Consider the following 25,305-nt stretch of genomic DNA (forward strand, 5'->3'; position numbering starts at 1 on the left):
GATGAAATCATACCAAACACAATGTTCTCTCATCATTCCTGATTTCTAACACACACTCACAGCGTTCGGCTGGTCTTGTGTCTGTCAGAGCAGAAACTAAAGCTGATGCTCTCCGTGTGTTTTTCCGTCATCTCTGGACGCGTTCATATGTAAATTGCTCGTTTATTTCATCCATTAGATCTGAAAAACCCACACATTTACCCGCCCATAGACCCTCCCCTCGAAGAAATCAGGACAGAACTGGTTGAAAGTGGACAAAAGAGACGGATTAAAACACCAGGTGTAAACGGGAATGTGTCTCCTTCATCTACTTGTGATCCAATCGATCAAAACGCATCTTAATACCAGGTGTAAACAGGGCTTTAGCTTCAAAACAGCGACAGAAGACAGACAAGACTGTAACAAGTCATTATCACACGGCTCTATGGAATACTTGATTCTGATTGGTCAATAGCGCCATCCAGAGATATGTTATTCCCCGATAACAACCTCTGAAAACAGAAACACAGGCGGGTTACTGAAGTCAGCAGCGTTGTACGCTTGCTAGGAACGGTTTTTCTTCGTGGAAGTTTTGCATTTGGCGAACGAATAAAATATTAAAACTCGTTCGAATCAATATATTGTGTACAGTTATTAAATTATGCCATCCAGGATCGTGGACTCGCTCTCTCTAGTTTCACACAAACGCAGCTACTGCCATTTTACGACTATTGTTTTGTACACTGTTGGATTACAGGATAACAAACAGGTACGATTTTAATCTGAAATCAATGTCTCTTATCCCCATAACTATTTATGTGGCGAAATACTGTGTAATTAGTGGTGAGACTGTATACCGTATCTCTTAAATGTCCGTCTAGTTTGAACTGCTCTCTCCACGGGAGCTTTGCGTTTAAAGACCTGATAAAATATTTCATCTCAAGATCAATATTTCGTGTCTAATTATTTACTTACGTGGCCGTGTAATAAGTGGGATAATGGACATCCAGCCGGTTGTTATCTCAGAATAAACCCCTTCAGGCTGATGAAGACCTGATCCTGATCACCCTGTCAGGGTTTATTCTGAGATAACAACCGGCTGGATGCACATTATCCCTTACACAAAAGTAAAAGCATTGCATTTTTAGAGTCATATATTGACATGTAAGGAAGAACATCTCCTCACCAGGCTCCATGGACTGAGGATAGTCCTGAGGCGGCTGCCCTTCCACCCTCTTCTCCTGGGACTCCACAGCTTTGGGCAGTTGTGATGGGGCAGGGCTGATGGCCGGGGAGCGGGGCGTCACAGCGACTGGACTCGGGGCGGGACAGGGAGTAGAGGGGGTGCTTTTAGGGTGGGGTCGCATACAAGGGGACCGGCAGCAAGGGGACAAGTGTGCAGTGGATCCCCTGGGAGGAGACGAGGCCCGGTTGGACGGGCCGTACGAGTAGCATTTAGCAGGTTTGGGAGTCGTTGGATCAGATAGGATGTCCTCTATCTCCATGCTCTGCTCTTCTGGTTTCTTTTGCACCTATGCAGTAAAGAAGTCAAGTCACATTTATTTATAGAGCGCTTTTTACAAAACAAGATTGTTTCAGAGCAGCTTTACAGAGATAATAATGCAACAAAGTTTGTTTCCAGAAGTAAAAGAATGACAGAAAGTCAGAAAGGAAAGAGAATTCAAGTCTCATGATGAGATCTGGACAATTTGGTTAATTAAAGTACACTTGATTTATATCGTAAAGCCAAAAATTATTCAGACACCAGATATAATTTGTGATTTTTTTACTAGTGTGTGCAGGACACTATAGTTAATTTATGTAAGTGAGGAGAGCAAAATAAAGTAAACTGTGACATATTATACCCAGAAACTCTTCATACAGTGACTACCAGTAACATTTATACTAATTTGGGACTAAAAATGATTCAGACACTTTGACCTGATCATGTTTTGCTGAAGTGTTTTTTCTTGAATTGCTAATTCGACCTTTTCACACACAGACTGAACAAAATGAAGCATTGCTTGGTAACTGGTTGATCTAAACTGGTATTATCTAATTGTGTAGTTAAATTTAACAGCTGACAGATATTCAACATAATTCATCTGAGAGACAGTCTAACAGGAGGACGGACAAAACCAGTGAAATATCCACTGATTCTGAGTCATATTTTAGAACCATTCTCTAAACTACAACAAATAAACTCTGATAATGTGAGAAATGTTGAAGTCGTCTGAATAAATTTTGGTTGGCTGTATTTCTCAAGACTGCCAGGTCATGCAATCTGCTCATCAATGTAATTGCAATTTGACACCCCTGTATTGCTGAATCAGGTTTCAATTTAGACCCTAATGGCTCAGATCTATTGATTTTGACCTGCAATCAAAAAGAGTAGTGCTTGGTCCAATCACGTCACAGTTCATTGCAGACTGCATTTAGTTGTGTGTGTATAGAATGAAACGGGACCTTGGAGGAAGTTATGGATCCTAGGGAGCAGTTGTGGTTTTATAGGGGGATTTTTTTTTTAATAAAACTATTTAAAAATGATTTATTAGCTCCAAATGTTGTTTACTCCCCTGCGCACAAAAACAACTGTCTAGTTTCACGGAAAAGAGCACATCCTCTCTCAGTATCAGGTGTCAAACATTAGCTCATTTGAAAACCCAGCTGTTTCTAAACCACTGCATTTTGTACAGTCTGACGTAAAGCGGCTATACGTAGGCCTGGGAATCGAAAACTTGCGGTCAGGAATCGGACACTTGTTATAAAGTTTTAATTTCGATTCCTATTATCGATTCCTTTGTGAGCATTTCAATGTGACTTTAAACCATTCAAATAGGAGACGACTCGCGTGTTGTTTTCTGTGCTGCGCAAACATCGAAAGGGATTTTAATGTGATTTCACATTTTCTCTTAAAGTGACAGCAGCCTAATATTCCTGCTGCCGTCTCTGTAATATCACTAATCAAACAACAAAAGACAAAGGGAAAAGTCACTCGTTCTTTACTGAATAACTATATTTGTTATGAAAATTGAATTTTATTTATAAAGTGCAGTATTATTTTACATTTGATTACAGTTTCCTGTACCTGAAAATCTTAAAAACTGTTTATTTCAATCGTATCTTTGTTCAGTTGTATCTATTTGTTGCTATTGCTATTTTTTTATTTGTTCTTTTTTAATTACTGAGTGTTTACTTGTCTTTAATAATGCTTGACATGTATATTAGTTAGGCTAGTTGTTTTTCTATGGTATTTTTAAACCACAGGCAAACGCTCCTTGAGTAAGTGTTCTTCAGCCTTTTTGTTCATGATATTCAGCAATAATTAAATGTTTTGCAATAAGACTAAATGTGAATGATATCTAAGGTTTGTTTTTAACCTTATTGGAATCGAAATTAGGAATTGATAAAGAGTCAGAATCGATAAGCAGAATTGAAATTGGAATCGGAATCTTTACAAAGACAAATTAAGAAATTAGGTTAACTTAATTATTCAGTAAAACAATCTGTTATTGTGAATATTATTGTTACTTGTTCATCATTGTGTCGGTGTTTTATTCGCTGACTTTAGCTATAGCTTCTTTGCACGAAGAACAACGTAGTGATGAAATGGCTCATAAGGTAATAAAAACATAACGGTTCATTATGTAAGGTCTTATACACCACTGAAAACATATTTATGAATATAATATTGTATTTCTGTCAACAGATCCTCCTAAATATTAGACAATGCACCTTTAAAATTCAAAATGATACCAAACCCTAGCTATACGAGGGGTTGTGTGTACCTGGCTGTGGTCGACTCTGGCTCTCTAATTAAATGTTTTGCAATAAGACTAAATGTGAACTATATCTGAGTTTTTTCAAATTCAAAATTCAAACGATCCCCAACCCTAGCTCTATGAGGGGTTGTGTGTGTGTGTGTGTACCTGGCTGTGGTCGACTCTGTTTCTCTGCTGTAGCTCTGTGGTGTTTGCAGCTCTGTGTGATGGAGGTGGTGGCGTGTGATGGCTCGGGTGTTGCTGATGCTGAAGCTGCTGGTGTTGCTGGAGAGCGTAAAGCTCCTGTTGGCGTAGAAACTGCGAGCGAGGATACACAGCGGGATGCTGCATGTGGGAATGGGCCCCTCGGGCCCTGTAGACTGGGGGCCACAGGCCAGACTGCTCCATCACATCTAAGCAGAGAAACACAAGTGTTAGTCTTATCATAAGTCTTAAGTTAAGATCTGACAAGTTAATTTAGGATTTTTCACAAATTCGTATTACATAAGCAAATGTTAAGTTGATTTATGATTCTTATCCTATCTTATAAAATCTCATCCTATCTGTAGTTAGGAAATCTTAAACCCCTCCATCGAGTTTGGTAATCAACTCTCAGGTCTGTTACCAAGCAACCAACAACACGCAAACAGCTGCTGTAAAGAAAAACGGAAAAACTGGAGAATGGAGAAATAAAATAGGTGGTGCTTTTCATTAAGTGAATTTTTGATAAGCTTGGTAGAAAGGGCAAAGCCTAATCCTTTTATTTCATATTAGTCTGTAATTAGTCAAACAAAGTCTTTCCCTCATCAAACATCGCTGTTTTTCATCTTGTATCATTGAATAAATGTGACGTCATTCTCAGACAGGGCTATTATTATGTGATTTTTACGGTTGGCTTTCAAATACTTGGGGTTGGACACCATTGGGGTTGTCCTAAAGTTAAGACCGTTTTTAGGATTTTTTTGTGGAGTTAGGATGCTTCTGTAATACCTTTTTCCTATCCGTAGTTAAGATAAGATTCTGCACTTAAGAAATGTAATTTTGTAATAGCTTTTGTCCTAAATGAGGTCCTAACTGAAATTGCCATGGTTACCAAACAGATAAGATAGGATTATAAAGTTAGGGTCTTTCTGTGATGCACCCCCAGAATCTTAATATATGGGTCTCACTTAGAGTTTTTACAGGTACAGGATAGTTTTAATAGTATTCAAGAAGATTTTAATGATTTAAATCTAGTCTTGAATAGCACAAAAACAAAGGTAATGTGATTTGGAAAGAACCATCTGTGTAATAAAGATATTCACAGATATTATTAGGAACGAAATCAAACCACCCTTCACTTAGTTGCTGGTTAGTGGCTCCAGACTTGGATGAATTCTAGACAGACTTTTGGTTTTAGCCGTGAGTTAATGCTTTTCTGTTATCGAAATGTTAGTTTGTGATTTGTGACACAAAAAGGACTAGGGAGGTAGAATGCCTTAATGAACTAAAACAATAACTACAAAAATTACACAAGAATTACAAAAAATATACTTTAGGTTTGGATTCTTTAATGTTGGATGGTCTGATTTCAACCAATCAACCAGCCAACCAACCAACCAACCAACCAACCAGCCAACAAACCAGCCAATCAACCAACCAACAAACCAGCCAACCAACCAACCAACCAACCAACCAACCAGCCAACAAACCAGCCAATCAACCAACCAACAAACCAGCCAATCAACCAACCAGTCAATCAACCAACCTACCAACCAGCCAACCAACCAACCAACCAACCAACCAACCAACCAACCAACCAGCCAATTAACCAACCAACCAGCCAACCAACCAGCCAACCAACCAACCAGCCAATCAACCAACCAACCAACCAACCAGTCAATCAACCAACCAACCAGCCAATCAACCAACTAGCCAATCAACCAACCAGCCAATCAATCAATCAATCAATCAATCAATCAATCAATCAATCAATCAATCAATCAATCAATCAATCAATCAATCAATCAATCAATCAATCAATCAATCAATCAATCAACCAACCAACCAGTCAATCAACCAACCAACAAGCCAACCAATCAACCAGCCAATCAACCAACCAGTCAATCAACCAACCTACCAACCAGCCAACCAACCATCCAACCAACCAGCCAACCAACCAGCCAACCAACCATCCAGCCAATCAACCAACCAACCAACCAACCAACCAGTCAATCAACCAACCAACCAGCCAATCAACCAACTAGCCAATCAACCAACCAGCCAATCAATCAATCAATCAATCAATCAATCAATCAATCAATCAATCAATCAATCAATCAATCAATCAATCAATCAATCAATCAACCAACCAACCAGTCAATCAACCAACCAACAAGCCAACCAATCAACCAGCCAATTAACCAACCAAGCAGCTAACCAACCAGCCAACCAACAAACCAGCCAATCAACCAACCAACCAACCAACCAACCAACCAGTCAATCAACCAACTAACCAGCCAATCAACCAACTAGCCAATCAACCAACCAGACAATCAATCAATCAACCAGCCAGCCAGCCACCCAGCCAACCAATCAACCAGCCAGTCAAAAAAAAAAAAAAAAATTGAAGAATGTAAAAATAATAATAATAATGTTGATTACTAAACCGTTTTGGTTACCATTGACTTCCACTGTATGGACAAAAAATATATATTTTATGTTCCACAAAAGAGAGAAATTCATACAGGTTTGGAACAAACGTGAGGGTGAGTAAATGATGACAGAATTTTTGGGTGAATTATCATTTATAATTCAAAAATTCAATGTCACTCAAAGTATTAAAACAAACTAAAATAAATAAATACATATAAGTAACTGGCCAACACTGAATTCAAGAGAGACCCATCAACCAGCAGTCCCACGCTCTTTTTGGTGTCTTGCTCCCTGTTCACCACTTTCGTTTTCTCACACTTAACTGCATTCCTCCCTCAATTTTTCTCACACTAGATGTCTCCAACACAAATGTGCAACCTTGTGAACACAGCATGATATATGCTTACAACAATAATAATTTGGTTAAAATAAAAGTCAACATAATGGAAGCAGTTCCCATTAGAATAAATATTACACAATCATTTGACAAACTAGATTCACTCCCTTTCCCTTGAAAAATCCCCTTCTCTGAAAACCACAGTGGGCCAATACTATAGCATGTAGTCTAGGCGACTTCTTAGTTCCCATGTCATGGATAAACTCCTGCCATTCCCCTGGCAGGAACAAAAAAAAGAAAGCCATCCGTGCACATCCACAGTGACACATCTTCAGCCTCCACAAGTCAAATATGTTTTTCTAATTTTCCCATTTCACATAGTTTCATTAATGTGTGTGTTCAGCTTGATCCCACTCTCACCCATGCCTTGACACGTTACGGACCCTTGCTCTGGAACATTAACCCAGCTTAACTAATGTTTCCCAGGGGAAGGCTTTTGTGGATGCACTTATCCTATGAGGTAATATTTCTGTGGAGAACAGAAGAAAGCGTGCCTTCTAAGGGGCTGTTTACACGACACCGCTTTCAACTAAAAACGTAAAACTTTTATGTGTTTACACAAAAACGGCGTTTTGGGCGCCTAAAAACACAAACTTTTGAAAACGGGTTTCAAAGTGCACGTTTTTGAAAACGATCTCCATGTAAACAGCAAAAAACGTGAATCTCTGAAGACGATGACGTCATGCACATGCATATTACGTGTTCAGTCTATAGTGTTTCAACGCCATCTACTGGCCTGGCAGCAGAATACAGGGTTTTAAACCGTTTTCGCGGATCCGTGTGAACGAGGATCGTTTTGACAATGGTGTCGTCTATAGGCGGAAAACTCAAAGGAAACACTTCTCTGTTTTAAGCACATCGTTGTCATGTAAACATACCCTAAGACATTAAAATAATTTGATTTCACAGCCTGTTTGCGGAGCAGAGGCCTGTGTAGACTCATAAGGCTAGGAGGCATTGTTACTTTAGCTTGTTTTGAGCACATATGGCAATAGCTTTGAGGGGGATGGTGAGAGCATCCTGACCCGGACCATGTGGGGGTGGAGCAGGTGGTCGACCGGAAACTGTTTGAGCGATTCAGTGCATCACTTGCATGCTTTCGCTCTTCTTAGCAATCTCATAGGCCATTATTCATAGCAGCTCTTAATCTTTATCTTAAAAAAGATATGGACATTTTTATATCCCTGGTAACAGTAATCTCACTGCAAAAATGCTTTTCTTACTTAGTTTTGTTTGTCTTGTTTCCAGGCCAAATATCTAAAAAATCTTAAATCAAGATTTACTTCAGTGGTAAAATGCCTTAAGATATTATGTCTTGTTTTCTGGGGAAATTAATACAAATGAAGAGAGTTTTTGCTTAAAGCAAGCTAAATTATCTGCCAATGGGGTGAGAAAAATAATCTTGTTTCTGTTTGAATTAATTTTGCTTGTTTTTTTTAAGCAAAAACTCCCCTGAAAAACAAAACAAAAAACAAAACACAAAATCTTATGGCATTTTACTACTGAAGTTAATTGTGATTTAAGATTTTTTAGATATTTGGACTGGAAACAAGACAAAAATAAAAAAAATTTGCAGTGCACTGTAAAAAAAGCACATCCGTATTGTCTAGTTTACAGGACTTTTTTGAGTCACAAATGCACTAAGATGTTTAAAGAAACAATTCTCCAAAATGCTGTTCCACATAGTCAAACAGTTGTCTGAAGAAAATAATTTCTAATTAAACAATATTGCAGAATTTATTTGAAACTATTGTTTTGTCATTGCTGTCTGTATTTGTTGTGATGTCAAGAGCTAATCTTTTTCACATTTGTTGACTGTCAGAATTTTTAAAGTCTGCGCGTCAAGTGTTTAGGACTGTGTACAATCATCTATAAATATATAGCTATGTAATATCTCTCTTATTCATTAGGATATTGCGCACACCTGAAGATTAGTCGGCTAGACTTTAAAGTCCCACTGAAGTGTCTTGAAACGCGCAGTTTTGTTTGATGCGTTGACGTAATTTCCACTGAAACAGGAAGCTGAGGCGGGACATATTGAATGGCTCCTCCCCCTTTTCAGACAGCCAATAGCGTTAAGTTTCCCTCACAGACTGCGAGTCGTACTTGACGGCACCATGGAAGCGAATCCGAGCGCTGATGATACGCTGGATTCAATAATAGACATGAATAAATTCATTCTTAACCAACGTACAGTTGGAAAACGGAGTAAAACTTGAGCATTTGAGCAACCGAACACACACTCCCACACATATTGCTCTGTGTGTCAACGGTGGCTTCGGCCAGGTGGTGTTTATAGCAGAAGGGGCGGAGCTTCAGATTCTAGAGAGCTTTTGATTGGACAGAAGATGCAATGAGAAGCTGAAGTGATGTCATCAAAATCCCTGATCCATTTTATTGAAAGTGGGAGACTGCAAGTTTTGAATGCTTATATCTGCTAAATGTGAATTTTGTCATTGTTTTGGAGCACACCAGCTTATTCATAACCTTCAGTCTAACATATTCATACTAAAAGATAAAGAAAACTTATTTTGATGAAATATTTTGATTTTAGGGGGCTTTTAAACAAGTCAATGTCCGCCTGTGAGTATTCAAAGCATGTTTCAGAAGTGTGCACACTACAGTGATGGGCTTGAGTCGTGTAGTGTGCACTTGGTATAAGTAAACACTTGAAATGGACATATAACCTTGAAACCTGAGTGGAAACACTGTTATAGAGTGTAATTTGTCAGGCTCGACATCTTCAGGGGGGAACCCATGAGAGCCTCACAAAAAGAGTGAATGCTAAATCTGACAAATGGGTCATTCGCAGCAGGTCAAACAAATTGAGGATATGGAAGGGAAGGAGAATACACTGCAAAAATGCTTTTCTTACTTCTTTCTACCGATTCTTTAAATCAAGATGCATTTACTAGATGAGTAAAATGCCATACGATTTTATATCCTGTTTTACAGGGGAATTAATCAAAATTAAGTGAGTTTTTGCTTAAAACGAGCAAAATGATCTGCCAATGGGGTGAGAAAAATAATCTTAATTCAAACAGAAACAAGATTATTGTTCTTTCCCCATTGGCAGATCATTTAAAACTCACTTAATTTGTATTTATTTACCCAGAAAACAAGACATAATATCTTATGGCATTTTACTACTTGAGTAAATGCATCTTGATTGAAGATTTTTTAGATATTTGGACTGGAAACAAGACAAAAATACTAAGGGTAGAGGTAGAAAACATCGTGATATATACCGAGATGTGTGGCTGGGTGGGTGGCAGGCTCACTGGGCAGCACCACCAGCTGGGTGGAGGGGTCCTGGGGCAGGGGCAGGACCGGCTGAAGAGGGGCAGGCATGGCTGCCGAAAACCCAGGGGGGAGATTCTGATGGAGAGCAGTGTGGCCAATCCCTACAGACACACAAGACAACTTTTAGGATACAACAAAAGCCCTATTCGGATGGTAATTGTTTCTCATGTGGACGTCTGTAAAAAACAGGTTTGCATGGCACCTCAGTGCTAAACTCTTTATTGACGGTGGAGGAGCGAGTTTTGTGATCCCACGAACGCGATTGTTTGCTGTAAATAAAATGTCACATGGAATAATATGAATACATTCGTATTTATTTTAATAATAGGAAAATAATATTTTATTTATGATTTAGTTATTTAAATCTCATTTTTAAAAATAGGAAGCTAGATGCGATTATACACTTTATGTGAAATCTTCCATTTTATCTCAAAAGGATGTTATTTAAAAAAAAGTTTTTATGAGAAACAAGTTAATGCAGCCTCTTATTGGTAAAATGAGGTAAAAATGAGGTAAATGAGGTAAAAATAAAGCTGCTTGGTTTGATTTTTTTTAATGTTGTGTATAATAGCCTACATATTTAAAAAACATGTTTATCATAAATTGCTGCCACAATAACACCCCCCATTTCAAATGTTTACGTGTTTTTTTACCTCTTTCTCCTTTTTGTTCGCTGAGGTGGAGCCGTGATGAAATACTGTTCTTGTAAATACTTTCCAGCATTTCAGTAATAAAAGTAAACCGCGATTTAAATCGTGAATTTCGAAGTGAACTCTTCTTGTAAACTCAGAGATGTGGATTCGGACGGCAGTTAAATCACCACATGATCTTGGTGTTTGTCAAAAAACTGAAGGTAATCCGGTCGGGGATTATTACACGGGTGGAGGGAGAAAAACACTGATATTCTGGATTCATACACCAATAAAATCACAAAATAACTCCTATAAATGTTAAAAATACCTTACAACCCCATGAGAAACAATTACCAACCAAATAGGGCTAAAGTTGATTTGTTTTTTTAAACATGAAAGTATGTCTAATATATCAGTATTGCAGAAATTACCGTATTTTCCGCACTATAAGGCGCACTTAAAAGCCTTTAATTTTTTCAAAAAACGACAGTGTGCCTTATAATCCGGAGCGCCTTATATATGGATAAAACAACCGCTGACTTAAACCTTGTTTATACTTTCGCCTGGCAACGGAGCGCGAGCCTCCGCTGACTGCGCGCGCAACTCCCCATACAGACGAGGCATTTATACTTGACGCAACTGTTTTGTTTTAGACTGAACACCAGACCATACAACTGATTTAGACGCGCAAACTGGGTGCCGGTGTGATGAGATATCCGTCTGCTCGGGCAGATAATGCTCAAAGTCATGCATCTTCGGATTCGGATCCGCATCCGGAGATGCATGACTTTGAGCCGAATCTGCCCGAGCAGACGCATATTTGTTTTTTTATTACCTTCGCGCTCATGCGGACGCGTCGAGTATAAACAAGGTTTTACAGCTCAGCAAGTTGTTTTTTCATATTTTTTTGAAAGTGGTAGATCTTGGTTTACATTTGGACTTTGGATGTGATCTTAGGCTTGAAAAGGTTGATGACCACTGCATAACGCAAACCCAGTCAAACGTTTGACTGCAGTATCTTCTATTCTATGCGCCTTATAATCCGGTGCGCCCTATATATGAAAAAAGTTCTAAAATAGGCCATTCATTGAAGGTGCGCCTTATAATCCGGTGCGCCTTATAGTGCGGAAAATACGGTAACATTAGAGCACCAGAAAGAGCCAAATAAGGGAAAAAGTGAGTATTTCCCCCATTTCAACGGTCTAACTCTATTTATTCAACATTACTCACCATAGGAGTGACTAACTTAACAACTTACTGAAGCTGGACTGTGACGCTATTTTCTTCTAGAAACAAACTTTGTTGTATTAACTTTCCTGTTATCTCTGTAAAGCTGCTTTGAAACGATCTGCATTGTAAAAAAGCGCTATGACGGTAACTTGACTTGAGTTGAATTAGAGCAAAATAAGGGAAAAAGACGACTAAAATGTATTTTTTCCCCACTTCAACGGTCTCATTCTGTTCTCAACATGACTGACCATAGGAGTGACCGGTCATCCAGAGGGAGGGACTGCCTGTGCGTGGCATCCAGTGGTGGTGCGCAGAGTGTGTGTGCGCAGCCGGGTCTCCTAATTGGCTTGACTGCATTGAAGTGCCACCTGGCACCATGATATGCGAGGTGAGGTCACCATGGCAACTGTTGGAGGGATGGATGTGTGCAAATTCCACTCTTTCCTTGTTATCCCTGCAAAGCCAGATTGGAGACAGGTAAAAGGTCAGGGGTTGAGCAAATGTGACAAGTGAAAAAAAGAAGTGTGCGAGGGGGTTGATCATTCACCTGATAAACACGTCTCGCTCTCTCTCTAGGCACCGGTGGCCCATGTGCTCTACACTTGTCCTTTTCCTCTCCTCCTCTCCTGGTGAATCTGAAGGATACATGGAGCGTGGAGTGCCTACAAAATGGTTAATACATTTACATCAATGGCTACGTTTACATGCACAACTTTTGTTTCAATCGGACTGAATGCATTCCGATTGATGAATCTGAATGCAGTGTTTACATGAACATTAAACGTGATTGGTTCTTTGTTTGTTTTAAACAGCAGATTTAATATTTATCCATTTCTGGTCACAATTTGGAGACGATGAGCATATGAACCGTTGTGCCGTGCTGCTTATATTTATCACTCAGTAAAAACACCCAGTCATCTGTTGATGAGAATCCGAAAAAAGGGCTGGTGGGACGTTGTCCTGCTTCACTTCACAGACGCTGAGTGAGAGGAGAATTATAGGATGACGGGACACTCATTTATATGACATTTAATTTAACAGGAAGAACTACTACGCCATTTCAACGTCATTTCACATGCCGATCCTTCACTTTCCGTTTTCAATCCGATAAAGTGTTTACATGTTCTCTCGATCGGATTCACCCCTTTCAATCGGATCGAAATTTCATTCAGAACGAGAATGAAAAACGTTTATCTTTTTTACACGTCAATCTTTCTATCGATTACTAACGGATTATTTGGTTGCATGTAAACGTAGCCAGTGATTTTCTCTCATCTGCAACTCTCACTGTCATTGGCACTCTTGCATGCAAACAGCTGTCGAACAGCCTTTCTCTATGGTGGCATGTGTGCTCTCTCTCTCTCTCTCTCTCTCTCTCTCTCTCTCTCTCTCTCTCTCTCTCTCTCTCTCTCTCTCTCTCAGGAGTGAGAGGGAAAAGCTGTTTCCACTTTGGGTCTTGGCGAGTTCTGCTATTTATTTTTAATCAGTGAAGTCTTCCAGAGATCATGAATAAACAAACTGCTCTGTTTCCCTGCCTGTTGTTTGTTTATGAAGACCCTGACAGATCAAGAAAGGTCAAGCTTACCTTTCATGCTGGAGTGGACCCGCCCCTGTCGAGCGCTGGGATGGGTGCCCGATGCTTGGCATGGAGGGTCCCTCTGTCTGGCCACAGCAACTGCAATCCCAACCGGAGGCTGTCGCACCTCGCCCTCAACATGTGGGGCTTCTCCTATCTCTCGCCCACGTCCTCCGCAATCAGCCCGCTCGTTTTCATGGCTTTGGCCTTTCCTGGAGGGTAGGGTCTGCTTGCCGCCTTGAAGAGAGCAACTGGTGCCATTTGGCCCAGTTTTGAGGCTCCCGAGCCCTCCGAATGGGCTCTTCTGGGACAGTAGGAGAGGCTGCTGGTTGCTGTACTTCAGAAGGTTCTTCATAGCACTAGTCTCTCCCTGTGAGCTCGCGACCTCCTGCTGGTTTTGAGGAGGAGCTGGATGAACGGGCGGAGGAGGAGGGGGGCCCATTCCCGCTGTCTGGTGCTGCTGTTGTGTAGGTGGTCTGTTGTTGGTAGCTCCACTGTTAGGCTCCATGTACGCTTTGTGCTGGTTCTCTTCGGAGTGGATGTGATGAGGTTGCATGTCCCAATGCAGCACTGATGGCTGCTGATGCGGGTGATGGTGTGCACTGTTGTTGTAGCCGTAAGAAATTTCCATTTTCTGCTTCATCTCCTGGTTTCCATTAGCCTGGGCCATGTCTGCGCCAGGGGTATCCGGACCAGCCCTACTGTGCTGTTGGTGACGAATGCGGGCAACTTTCTGTCCATCTCGCTGCATGGAGCAGCTTCCATGTCCTCCTCCACCACCCATGTGCTGGGCCATGTTCTTCCCAGCAAGAGGTGAGGGAATGTTTGGAGGTCCAGAGTGTGAGCAGTCCCTGTAGGGCTGGGAACCGGTGTTGGATTGATTGGGTAAAGGATGGACAGCCTTTGTCTCTTGAGTCAGTGTAGATCTGTAGATGTCCGTTTCCATGCTGTTGATGCAGTCAGCACTGCGGGAGCGCACAGTCTGGTGCTGCTGGGAATGGCTCTGCTGTTGCTGTTGTTGTTGTTGCTGCTGTAGATGATGGTGGTGGTTGTGGTTATGGTTATGCATCCAGTCAGGGGCTTTTTCAGCTTTTCTGTAAGGATGCTGCTGCTGGGTTGGAGGTTGTTGCTGTTGCTGTTGTTTCCTGGGCCAGTTACCATGATGCCCCCCATTGCCAGCCTTTTCCATTGCCTTGTCCTTGACACCGTTCCCTCCGCCACCAACCCCCTGGCACTCAGAGCCGCCCATCTGGAAGGGGCCTCCGGTTTTCTCCCCAAGGTGGCTAACAGATGGTACAAACGTGGCTCCAGTCACTTTGGGGTCTCTGCAACCACCACTATTGATCCCTTTATCATGCAAGGACGTATTTCCCATGGGGGCTGGTGGTGGAGGGCAGAAAAAGTCAGGGTGATGGTGTGAGTGGCGGTTGTGGTGTGCATGATGGGGGTGGCCAGGATGGAGCTGTAGACAATGGAAACCACCGGGATGCCCCCCTCCAGCAGCTGAAGCCATGGGTAGCGGAGGAGGCACTGAGTAGGACAAAGAATGGTGAAGTGCCTGACCTCGCTCAAGACAGTCCGTAGGAGACTGTTCACTGATCCGCATCTCCCCACTTATTGCCTCTTTACCACAGCGCCCGTTAGTGCCACCACCCAAATGTCTGTTTTGAACATTATTGGACCCTACATTACCTCTACCCACCCCATCCCCAATGCAAGAAGTCATGGAGCCCTTTGCCCCAGTCCCATGGTCCCCATTTTGCATCTTCCCATTGAGCAGACAGGCACTAAGAGGCTTTCCCATGCTTTGTGGATGCTCCTTGTACTCCATAGGTAGAGTGGCTTTGTGTCCCCTGGCATTCATCTCTTCCATAGTGACTGGATGTTGTGGGTGGAGCTGGGGTTGATGGGAGTGATGATGGGGTAGTTGGTGGTGATGGCGGTCTTTAGAATCATGTTTACTACTAGACCTTTCTTTATCCTTTGCAGCTGAAACCACACCTCTGTCTAAGCTAGGCTCTTTAAGGCCCTTGTGTAGGATCACCCCACTCCCTGCATCCCTGTCCCTGCTGCAGGAGCCCTGGGGTTGTCCTGATCCTGCCCTTGACATGGGCTGGATGTTGTGATTGGCTGATATGAGTGGAGGCTGGGACGGGAGGCTTCGTAAATAGAAGTTTTCTGTGAAACAGATTGGATATGGCTGTTAATCATTTAAATTAGTGCTCTTATGCTTTCCTTTAGGGTCAATTTATGGAATTATGTTGGAACTATCAAATCTGAAGACTAAACAAAGAGAAGTTGAATTGCAGAAAGGTAGAAGTAGAAAGGTTTTATGAAATTGTCAAAAAAAAATGTAATTTTGCCCACCTTTTTGTGTATCATAAAAACGGTGCTGTCCATAGAGGACCCCGCTGTTGGCATGGTGATCCAAATGGCTTATGGGAAGAAAAGTGTGGGCTAGACTCCCTGAGAAGCGAGGATACCCTGGGACTGCTGTTGGAAAAAAAAGAGGGTGTGAACATCAGTGGAAAGGTCCAGAGATAAAATGAGAGAAAGAAAGGCTGAGAGAATTGTAGACATAGCAAAAGAAGTGAAAGTAAGAGAGTGAGACTGATATGGAGAGAGAGCAATAAGGGAAGGAAATCTCTGATAACAAGACAATCATCACTGAGCCACATTTCTATTTGGCCGTAAGCGTTTTGGTCCAGATCTAATCCCCCTGTTCCAATGCAGCTGGTGTTCCATATTCACCAATAACCACAGGCTTTGGATGTCATATTTACCATTCCTATTTAGGTTTCCAAAGCAAACAAGGCGAAGAGTTCTGTCTAGGGAAGTGAAGTAATGGATGAATTTTGTCTCCTGAACATATGGTTCACACTGTGCAAATCTCACCAAGTTCCCAGTGCTGAGTTAAGAGATAACATAGTAAAACAATAAGCAAAGAGTCCTCACAGCAGAACATGGGGAGATTTAAGAAAGAGGCCAAAGATCATCTTTACTTCAGCTGTCTCAACTCTCCAAAGTCTGCCACTAACATAACAAAGCCATGAGGACAGAATTTACAGGAAAACCAAATACCTTTTAAGCACAAGCCTTTGAAGCTTAGTAAAAGCAAGAAGACAATCCTGTAACCTTTAAATATGTGATAAATGTTAGCCTTGTGACTTTCTGAGACAATTACAGTGCTCTGATTGATTATGACTTTTAAACTACTTATAACAGAGTGATGTATGAGTACCTTACTGATCCACCAAAAACAGTTAACCTGCTTCAACCTGGATGGTATTATGTTTATACTGGAAGGTGGGGGTAATATGATAATTACCAGAGCCTCAGTTATTTGGCTGCTATGATATAATTTTAGATACCAGTGGACAGGTGGGACAGAAGACAGGGAGTTGATCAGGCCCACTAATTTTTTACAAAAAAAAAAAAAAAAACTCTATTTCTAATTTCTCTACATTTCTCTAATTTATTACATTTATTTTTCTACATTTCAGCAAACATATTTTATGGATAAAGCAATGGAAGAGAAGTGAAATTACAAACAAGCGAAGTATACTTTTGATGGTCCCTTCTGGTCATTTTATTTTCTACTTAAAAGGAAATGTAGAGAAATTAGGGATTTTTTTTTGTTTTCATTTGTGTTTATATCTGAACTATAAACTTTTATCCCAGTACTTCTGTGATAATTTTAACTATTATAACAGAAATGATACAGTGGTTGAAATTACTGTTTAATATTTCAATGTTTTCAAAGCTTTGATGGATATAGCCGAATCGATGTCATTTATGAACAAAAATGGCGTGGGTGTTTGAATTGAGGGAATTTGAATGATTAATCGTGCAGATCTATTATGCAGGCTTGGAACGATAGGAGTAAACGATTACAGAATTTAGATTTTTGCGTAAACTATCCCTTATTATGCAATTCTGACTAAAGAATATAAAAACCCTTCCAATCATATGGAGGCTTTGTTTTTGAGGAAGGTGATAATCGCAAGCTCGTTTTTTTTATTCTCACTGCCCGTCAGCATTAATAAACACACTCATTTATGCCAATTCATTTGAGAATGGAAAAAAATAAGGCCCCCTTTAAACAATACATTTCTTCTGTGGGTTATGCAAAAGTGTGATACAAGCTTGCGTTATGCAAATCAGTCTTCAGCTGTTTCTGTGTTTTCTTTGTGTTTCTATGTGTGACACTTGGCAACGTAATCCCGTTTCACAGTGACGTCTGGCTGGGCCCGATAGTGGCTGGTTGCCTCTCAGGGCACGTGAGCGGCACCGCTGGGCATTGCACTGCACATTCAGCCGTTAATCTGGGTAGGACAAGGGAAGGTGCTGTGCCAGCGGGCTAGACGAGGAAGGTTTTACTGCTTAGTGCTGACATTAATGCTGCTAACACTATTGCACTCACAGACACGGCAGCTGTCTGAAGTGATTGACACCAGTTCACTCAGCACATGCAGAACTGTTATTATCTGAGCAAGATGCTGCTGCAGCTCACTGTCTGATATTGACTTTTCTCCAAATCAGCGAAAAAGAAGAGGCTCACTGCACATAAACAGCACATAAAGAACATACCAGGGCCATTATACATTTGAGAAACCATATAATTGGTTTTGCCATAAAAACGGTGCCTTGAAGTTATGACAGGTTCAGTCCTAATCTAATGGATCTAATGGTGACCAAATGGTGATAGCTTAAGGCTGTTGGCTTGAATTAAAGATGTCAAATTAAAAATGGAATCTGAGGAAGTAGATAGTTATAAGATTGAATTTAGGCTTTTATTTACATATAAACGTCAGCGAACATAAGCAGAAGCTCAAACGTGCTGTGTAACACGAGAATGAACCTCATTGGTTCTTGTAGAAGCTCAAACGTGATGCGTAACACGAGAATGAACCTCATTGGTTCTTGTAGAAGCTCAAACGTGATGCGTAACACGAGAATGAACCTCATTGGTTCTTGTAGAAGCTCAAACGTGATGCGTAACACGAGAATGAACCTCATTGGTTCTTACAGAAGCTCAAACGTGATGCGTAACACGAGAATAAACCTCATTGGTTCTTGCAGAAGTTCAAACGTGCTGCGTAACACGAGAATGAACCTCATTGGTTCTTGTAGAAGCTCAAACGTGCTGCGTAACACGAGAATGAACCTCATTGGTTCTTACAGAAGCTCAAACGTGCTGCGTAACACGAGAATGAACCTCATTGGTTCTTACTGAAGCTCAAACGTGATGCGTAACACGAGAATGAACCTCATTGGTTCTTACAGAAGCTCAAACGTGCTGCGTAACACGAGAATGAACCTCATTGGTTCTTACAGAAGCTCAAATGTGCTGTGTAACATGAGAATGAACCTCATTGGTTCTTGCTGAAGCTCAAACGTGATGCGTAACACGAGAATGAACCTCATTGGTTCTTACTGAAGCTCAAACGTGCTGTGTAACACGAGAATGAACCTCATTGGTTCTTACAGAAGCTCAAACGTGCTGCGTAACATGAGATTAAACCTCATTGGTTCTTACAGAAGCTCAAACGTGCTGCGTAACATGAGATTAAACCTCATTGGTTCTTACTGAAGCTCAAATGTGCTGTGTAACACGAGAATGAACCTCATTGGTTCTTACAGAAGCTCAAACGTGCTGTGTAACACGAGAATGAACCTCATTGGTTCTTACAGAAGCTCAAACGTGCTGTGTAACACGAGAATGAACCTCATTGGTTCTTGTCGAAGCTCAAACGTGCTGTGTAACACGAGAATGAACCTCATTGGTTCTTACAGAAGCTCAAACGTGCTGTGTAACACGAGAATGAACCTCATTGGTTCTTACAGAAGCTCAAACGTGCTGTGTAACACGAGAATGAACCTCATTGGTTCTTGTCGAAGCTCAAACGTGCTGTGTAACACGAGAATAAACCTCATTGGTTCTTACTGAAGCTCAAATGTATGGATTAGTTTCATGATCCCTTTATGAACTTTTTGAAGCAACAAAGTGGTAGTTGTGTAGACTGTCATTGGAGGGACGGAAATCTTTCAAATTTAATTACAAATATCTTCATTTTTGTTTCGAAGATTAACGAAAATCTTAAAGGTTTGGAACAACATTTTTGGGTGAACTAACCATTTAATTATTTTGAGTGTTGAACTTTGTGATTGTGCTGAACTTCTTCAAGTTACAATTCAGTAAATCCTGCCATTCCAGTTCAGATTTTACCGTAACAGCCTGTGGGTTGTGGCCAATTCCAATTCATCAGTCCTCTTAAACCAGCTAAAAGATCACTATCATATGAGCTAATTCCCAGACAAATAAAGCCGACTCTTTGAAGAGAGCTGGGAACTTGTGCAAAATGCTAATGGTACACAATTCGCACATTCCTGTTAATCCTATCTCTCAATCTACTTGTTCACGTGGACAGCCAATCGTTCTCCCAGCGTCTGCACATGACAGCGCATACAAGCGTATGCATCTGTAAATAGCCCAGAGTAAATTGTTTAAGGAGAGACAGAGAGGGGCAGATAAAGCTGCCTGTCGAGATGGCAAATTGAGAAGAAGTGACAGACTAGTACAGAAATGGCAGAGGGTGAAGAGGAAGACAGGAGGATGGGAGGAGGTGAATGGTATTTGTCAGGACTGCTAATTGAAAGGAAGTGATGGAGGAGGGGGTCTTCAACAGACAGAGAGTAGACATGATTGGATTGAGAGAGATGAAACAAGTGAAGCATGAGGGCTATAAAGAGACAGAACCAGCATTAGGGTGCCTGAGCATGGGGTTCCCCAATGAAAATTGCTTCATACTGGGTCCAAAAGAGTTTTAAACTAGGAGTCGCTAACATTAGACAACATTTGCAACCATAATTTATATAAGATACACGTGCTAAACGTGCTAATGTGGCAATACAACTCATGTTGAATTGTTTTCTTTGTCTAAAATTGGTGAGAATTGATTGTTATTAGGGGTGTAACGATACGCTCATGTCACGATTCGACATATATATCACGATATAATATTATAGCGAAATTCCAAGACATATGATAAAATGTTGAATAAAATGCTAAAATTTAGTATTACATTGTGTGTGTAAATGAATAGGCTTGGACTTGGTGCTGATAAACCCAAAGCACAGGACAATAGAGACACCAGAATAACAATATTCATGATTCTGAAGCTAAAAATAAAGAATAATTTTAGACGAATATGCTTGCACTCTTTCAGACTAGATATATTTAAAATAAAGTAGGCCACTTTTTTCCAGGTAACATCAGACATTTGGCATTATCAGGACCCACAAATATTCCCACATTGCATTATTATACATTATATTCAGCATTAAATATAGTAGTTTAATGTAGAACTGACACCAAAACTCCTCACACAGTAATTTTTATTTTGGGTGAACTATACACAATACATATGGTCACTATCTACCATACATACATATTTTTGCATTTTTGTATTGCGATATATTGTGACATTACATATTGTTACACCCCTAATTGTTAAAGTCTGACCATTGCATCAAAAGCATTTTGTGATGGCATAACAACACTGAACCAAATGGCATTGGATGTTAAAATATCTGAACAATCTGAAAGACTCCCAAACTAAGATGGGATTGTTATGTCACTATTTGGCTCTTGAGCCAGTAGAAGAAAAAAAGCTGTTTGAGAAATATTTGAGAGATGTTTGCAGATTCCCCAACCAAGCACCGGCTCTGGCACAAGAACAGCATCACTTCAGTGAAAAGAAACGGGGTAGGAAAGAGAAAGCAGAGGATGGTAGCCTCTGTTTGGCACAGTTAAAGCTGTCATTTGGACACGGACCAGCTGGCAATGGGCCAGTTAGGCTTTTCCTAGGTTTGTTTTTATATTTCAGTTCCCCCCTTCTCCTACAAAAGAAATGTAACATCGTCGATGTTCATGAGCTGAAGTATGCAGTTGAATTAATAAGCACAGTTATGGTCATGCATAAAGAGATTAATATAGTTGCAGTCGACTCCTTTGAGATTCACGTCCAAAAGCAGCCCAGGGTGAAGATACAGATAGTGTTTTAGACTGGAGCTTTTGCAGATTTTAAAGTAAGACTTTAAGTTCTGGATCTGCTTATATTAGAGGGGTGCACTTGAGGATTATTTTTTTCTTAGTACTGAAATATTATTTGAGTAATTTGAAAAATAATTTGTTTTTCGAAGGAATCACATTTTTACTCCTTTAAATGCCGTCAAATTGTATGTTTTGCAAGGTATTGTTACGGTATTATTGTATTTTTAATGTCATACACAAAGTAGATCTATATTTTTTCTGTTCTTCCTGAGCTAATAACAAGCTAATCCAATGTTTACTACAAAATTGACTTAACTTTTATTTAAAACAAGCAATTACAGTTACAGTGATTTGTTCTTGTGGTATTTGAAGGTTGAATTTCTCTTGTTATAATATATGTCCTTGAGCATTACAGTAATCAGGAGATTAATACAACTTATTAAAGAGTTATTTTTGTGGTTCTAAGCTTGATCACATTTACATTTTATTTTGTTTTTAATTTATGCTTATCCCTTTTTGCCTGTGGGGTAAAAAAATAAATCCTTTATTCAAGATATATGCTTGAATAAACTTAATTCAAGACATATCCTATGAAAACAAATCATACACAATTTGCTTGACAAGTAAATGACTCTTGTTTTTAAGTATGTTTTGATATATTTACAACAAAGAAGAAAAAATATACTGATTTAGAAAATATTTTCGGATAATAACACGCCACAGTGTTTATTCCAGACACACGGGTCAGTTATGAAGTGGAAACCATCAAACAGACACTGTATTCTTGCTATTTTTCCATTTATTATAATATCAGTTGTCACAATGAATCAGATTTGACCTTTTTATAAAAAAAACACTATATTCAGAAATAAATTATAAACAGTTCACACAAAGCACAGGGTATTTTAGGATGTGTCAAAGAGCTCTTGTAGATAATCTTATGCTGGTGCTAATGGGAGACTCGGTCCCACAGGGTGCAGAGGATGGGCTGGGTAATTGTGCTTCTCATTTTGATCACTTGCTTTTTTATGCAAACTGGAGAAAAGACAATTTGCAATTATCTTAAAGAGGAAAGAGCTGAATGATGCTGATGGCAAGCCAGGATTCAATCATTTTCACACTGCATTCTGCACAATTAAACTGCAATACAGATAATGGCTTGCTATCATAATCCCACTCATAATCAGCCTTATTACTTAGTAACGTAACCATTATCATCATTCTTATTAAAACTGTCCAGCTTCTTCTTTGAGAAAATGATTAATGTGTCACTGGCCAAAAAGGAGCAGACCCCAAACTGACATCTCTGGGTTTACGTTTTGTATCATTGCGAAGTGAATCACGTATGGACACCTATTTTTATGTGCAGTATGTTGTAATTTCCTGAAGTCGTGGTGCGGAGGTTTTTATTGGTCAGTGATAGTTTACCAGGGTTTGTACAGAAAAATTCCAGGACTTTCAAGCACTACTTTTTTGGTTTTCAAGGACTACAATCCGAGATCTCACTTATCAAACACTATCTTTAGTATTTTCTAAGGATTTTTAACAGATATAAGGCATCCAAAATACTTACAACGTATTTAATAATATATATTAAATACAAAGTTTATAACGGCTATTATTTTTCAATAAATCATGTTTTATATTATAATGTTGCCGTACTTTGTATTATCAGACAGGCTGCGGCGTTAATTTTGCGTGAAAATATTGTATTTTTTTGTTTTTTCGAAAAAATATATTGTATTTTAAGTAAGTAAAGTGAAGTCCCTCTTCATAAATAGGGCTGTTTTCAAGGGTTTTCCAGGACTTAAATGTCAAAAAGTCAAATTCAAGTACCTCAAGTATTTTAAGCACCTTGTACGAACTCTGTCTATATAAACTTTCTGGATTTGCCATGATTTTTGACGTTCGTGGGATCATTTTAGGGCTGCACGATATTGGAAAAAACTCACATTGCGATATTTAGTTGTTCCGCGATATATATTGCGACATAAAAACAATTTCACCAGATGATTTGAATAGCTCTATTTGAAAAGAATTATTCATTCTAGAATAAATGGGGTGATTTTTATTTATGTTTTTACAGGGAAGTGAATCTGCATAGATAAAATTATAAGCATAGATAAATACAATAGAAGAAAGATACAATTTAAATGAGTAGTGCTTTATGATTGACAGTTTTCAGGTAAAGAAATTGAATAATCAAATGTAAAATAACAGTCTTCACTGTCTAAATGAATTATAACTAATATAACTAATTAATTAATACAATTAATCTTTTTTTAAAGCTACAAAAGTCATTTTCTCTTTCTCTTTTGTAGTTTGATCACCATTGGGATCACAAACAGCTGCGGGTACATTAGGCTGCTGTCCCTTTAAGACAAATGCCCGGACCTAATATAAATGACACGCATCTGTTTTCGAACACATAACCGGCTGTTTACGAGGATACTTCACCGAGACGGACATTTTGTGTCCGTTTAAGCTCAAAAGAAAAAGAAAGGGAACTGAATTCAGCGTTCACGTGTGCGCACAGCCCGCAAGTCCTCTTGCCTGACTCGACTTGAAACACATGCAAATGATAAACTTTCACTTTATGATGGTTAAACTTTGAAAGTAATCCACAAATCACAAGCGTCCTTGTGTTGTGTTGACATTGCACACCCTGCGATGTGACTATGGCGGATGCGCGCATCGCGTTAACAATGCTAAAACGATACATCGTGCAGCCCTAGATCATTTATCTGTGCCGAAATCTCAAAACTGAACTGTGGCTAGCAGCTTTACTAAAGTCAGACGGCCTCCACTTTTTCCAGTTGGTTTCAAATGGATCAGAGATGTATTAAACCATACCAGAAGGGAGAGAGAGAGGAAAAAAAGAAGTGAAAATAGACTGGGGTGTAGTGATAACTAGCATGGGGATAGTGCAGCACTCAGAGAGGCTGAGTTAGCGGATTACACAAACAACACACGGATGAACTCCTAATGGTTTATGACTGTTAGGCACATTTGGATGTGGCCCGGAGGGGTTTAAGTGTGAATAAGTGCAGAGTGGCATTGGGCATGCCTGGGCATCTCTTACTCCTGCAGTCTCTCTCTGTGGAGTTGTGCTAGTCTGTCATCTGCAGGGATCTGGAGAACCGCTGGAGGAGGACAGCTCTTGATTTGGCTGGGTGTGGCTCGAGCTCGGGCCAAGCTAGTACAAGGTGCGGTGGGAAAACCCACACTGGCTTTTACATGATGCCGTTGACCGTTAAGCTTGTTCTTTCTCGAATGTTTTGTTGCGCGCATAAATTCTTGTTGATGTACATCACAGACCACAAGATTCTTTGGCTGAACTTTTGTCCCCTTTCTGCACTGTCGAGAAAAAACCCCAACTGGGACGGCACATTTCACAGAGCAGAAAAAAACAGAGAGGACTGCTCCCTTTTGATGAGAACGTCCTGAGACACAAATAAATAGATTGACACATATTATGCACGATTAATCGCAATTAACATGAAATCGCACTTAAACCGATTTGGCTTATTGCGATTATTTTTTATGTGCAGCTTGTCAGTAGGCGCGTTTCCATTACAGATTTGCGTAAAACTTTTACGATTTTTTTCTAAATGTCGACAAAAAACTATTGCGAAATGAAGGCGTTTCCATTAACCGATGTTATGGACATTCATTTTTTCCTCTCGCGATCAGTAAAATCATTCCAAAAGCCATGGCAACGGACGTTGGTAGGATTA

At 40.0% G+C, this 25,305-nt stretch overlaps 1 protein-coding gene across 2 annotated transcripts in view; it reads right to left on the reverse strand.

The window, feature by feature from the left end:
• bahcc1a (BAH domain and coiled-coil containing 1a) overlaps positions 1–25,305 on the reverse strand; it is a 126,609-nt gene that overhangs the window by 35,922 nt on the left and 65,382 nt on the right. For both annotated transcript variants that reach the window (XM_081360718.1, XM_081360719.1), the window contains 7 exons: positions 15,880–16,005; positions 13,522–15,690; positions 12,484–12,598; positions 12,185–12,390; positions 10,020–10,175; positions 3,909–4,153; positions 1,166–1,511 (listed from right to left, as the gene is read on the reverse strand). In XM_081360718.1, coding sequence (XP_081216844.1) covers positions 1,166–1,511; positions 3,909–4,153; positions 10,020–10,175; positions 12,185–12,390; positions 12,484–12,598; positions 13,522–15,690; positions 15,880–16,005 — 3,363 coding nt within the window. The remainder of the gene's footprint in view (positions 1–1,165; positions 1,512–3,908; positions 4,154–10,019; positions 10,176–12,184; positions 12,391–12,483; positions 12,599–13,521; positions 15,691–15,879; positions 16,006–25,305) is intronic.

This window comes from Scardinius erythrophthalmus (genome assembly GCF_964197995.2).
Source record: "Scardinius erythrophthalmus genome assembly, chromosome: 1".
NCBI lineage: Eukaryota > Metazoa > Chordata > Actinopteri > Cypriniformes > Leuciscidae > Scardinius > Scardinius erythrophthalmus.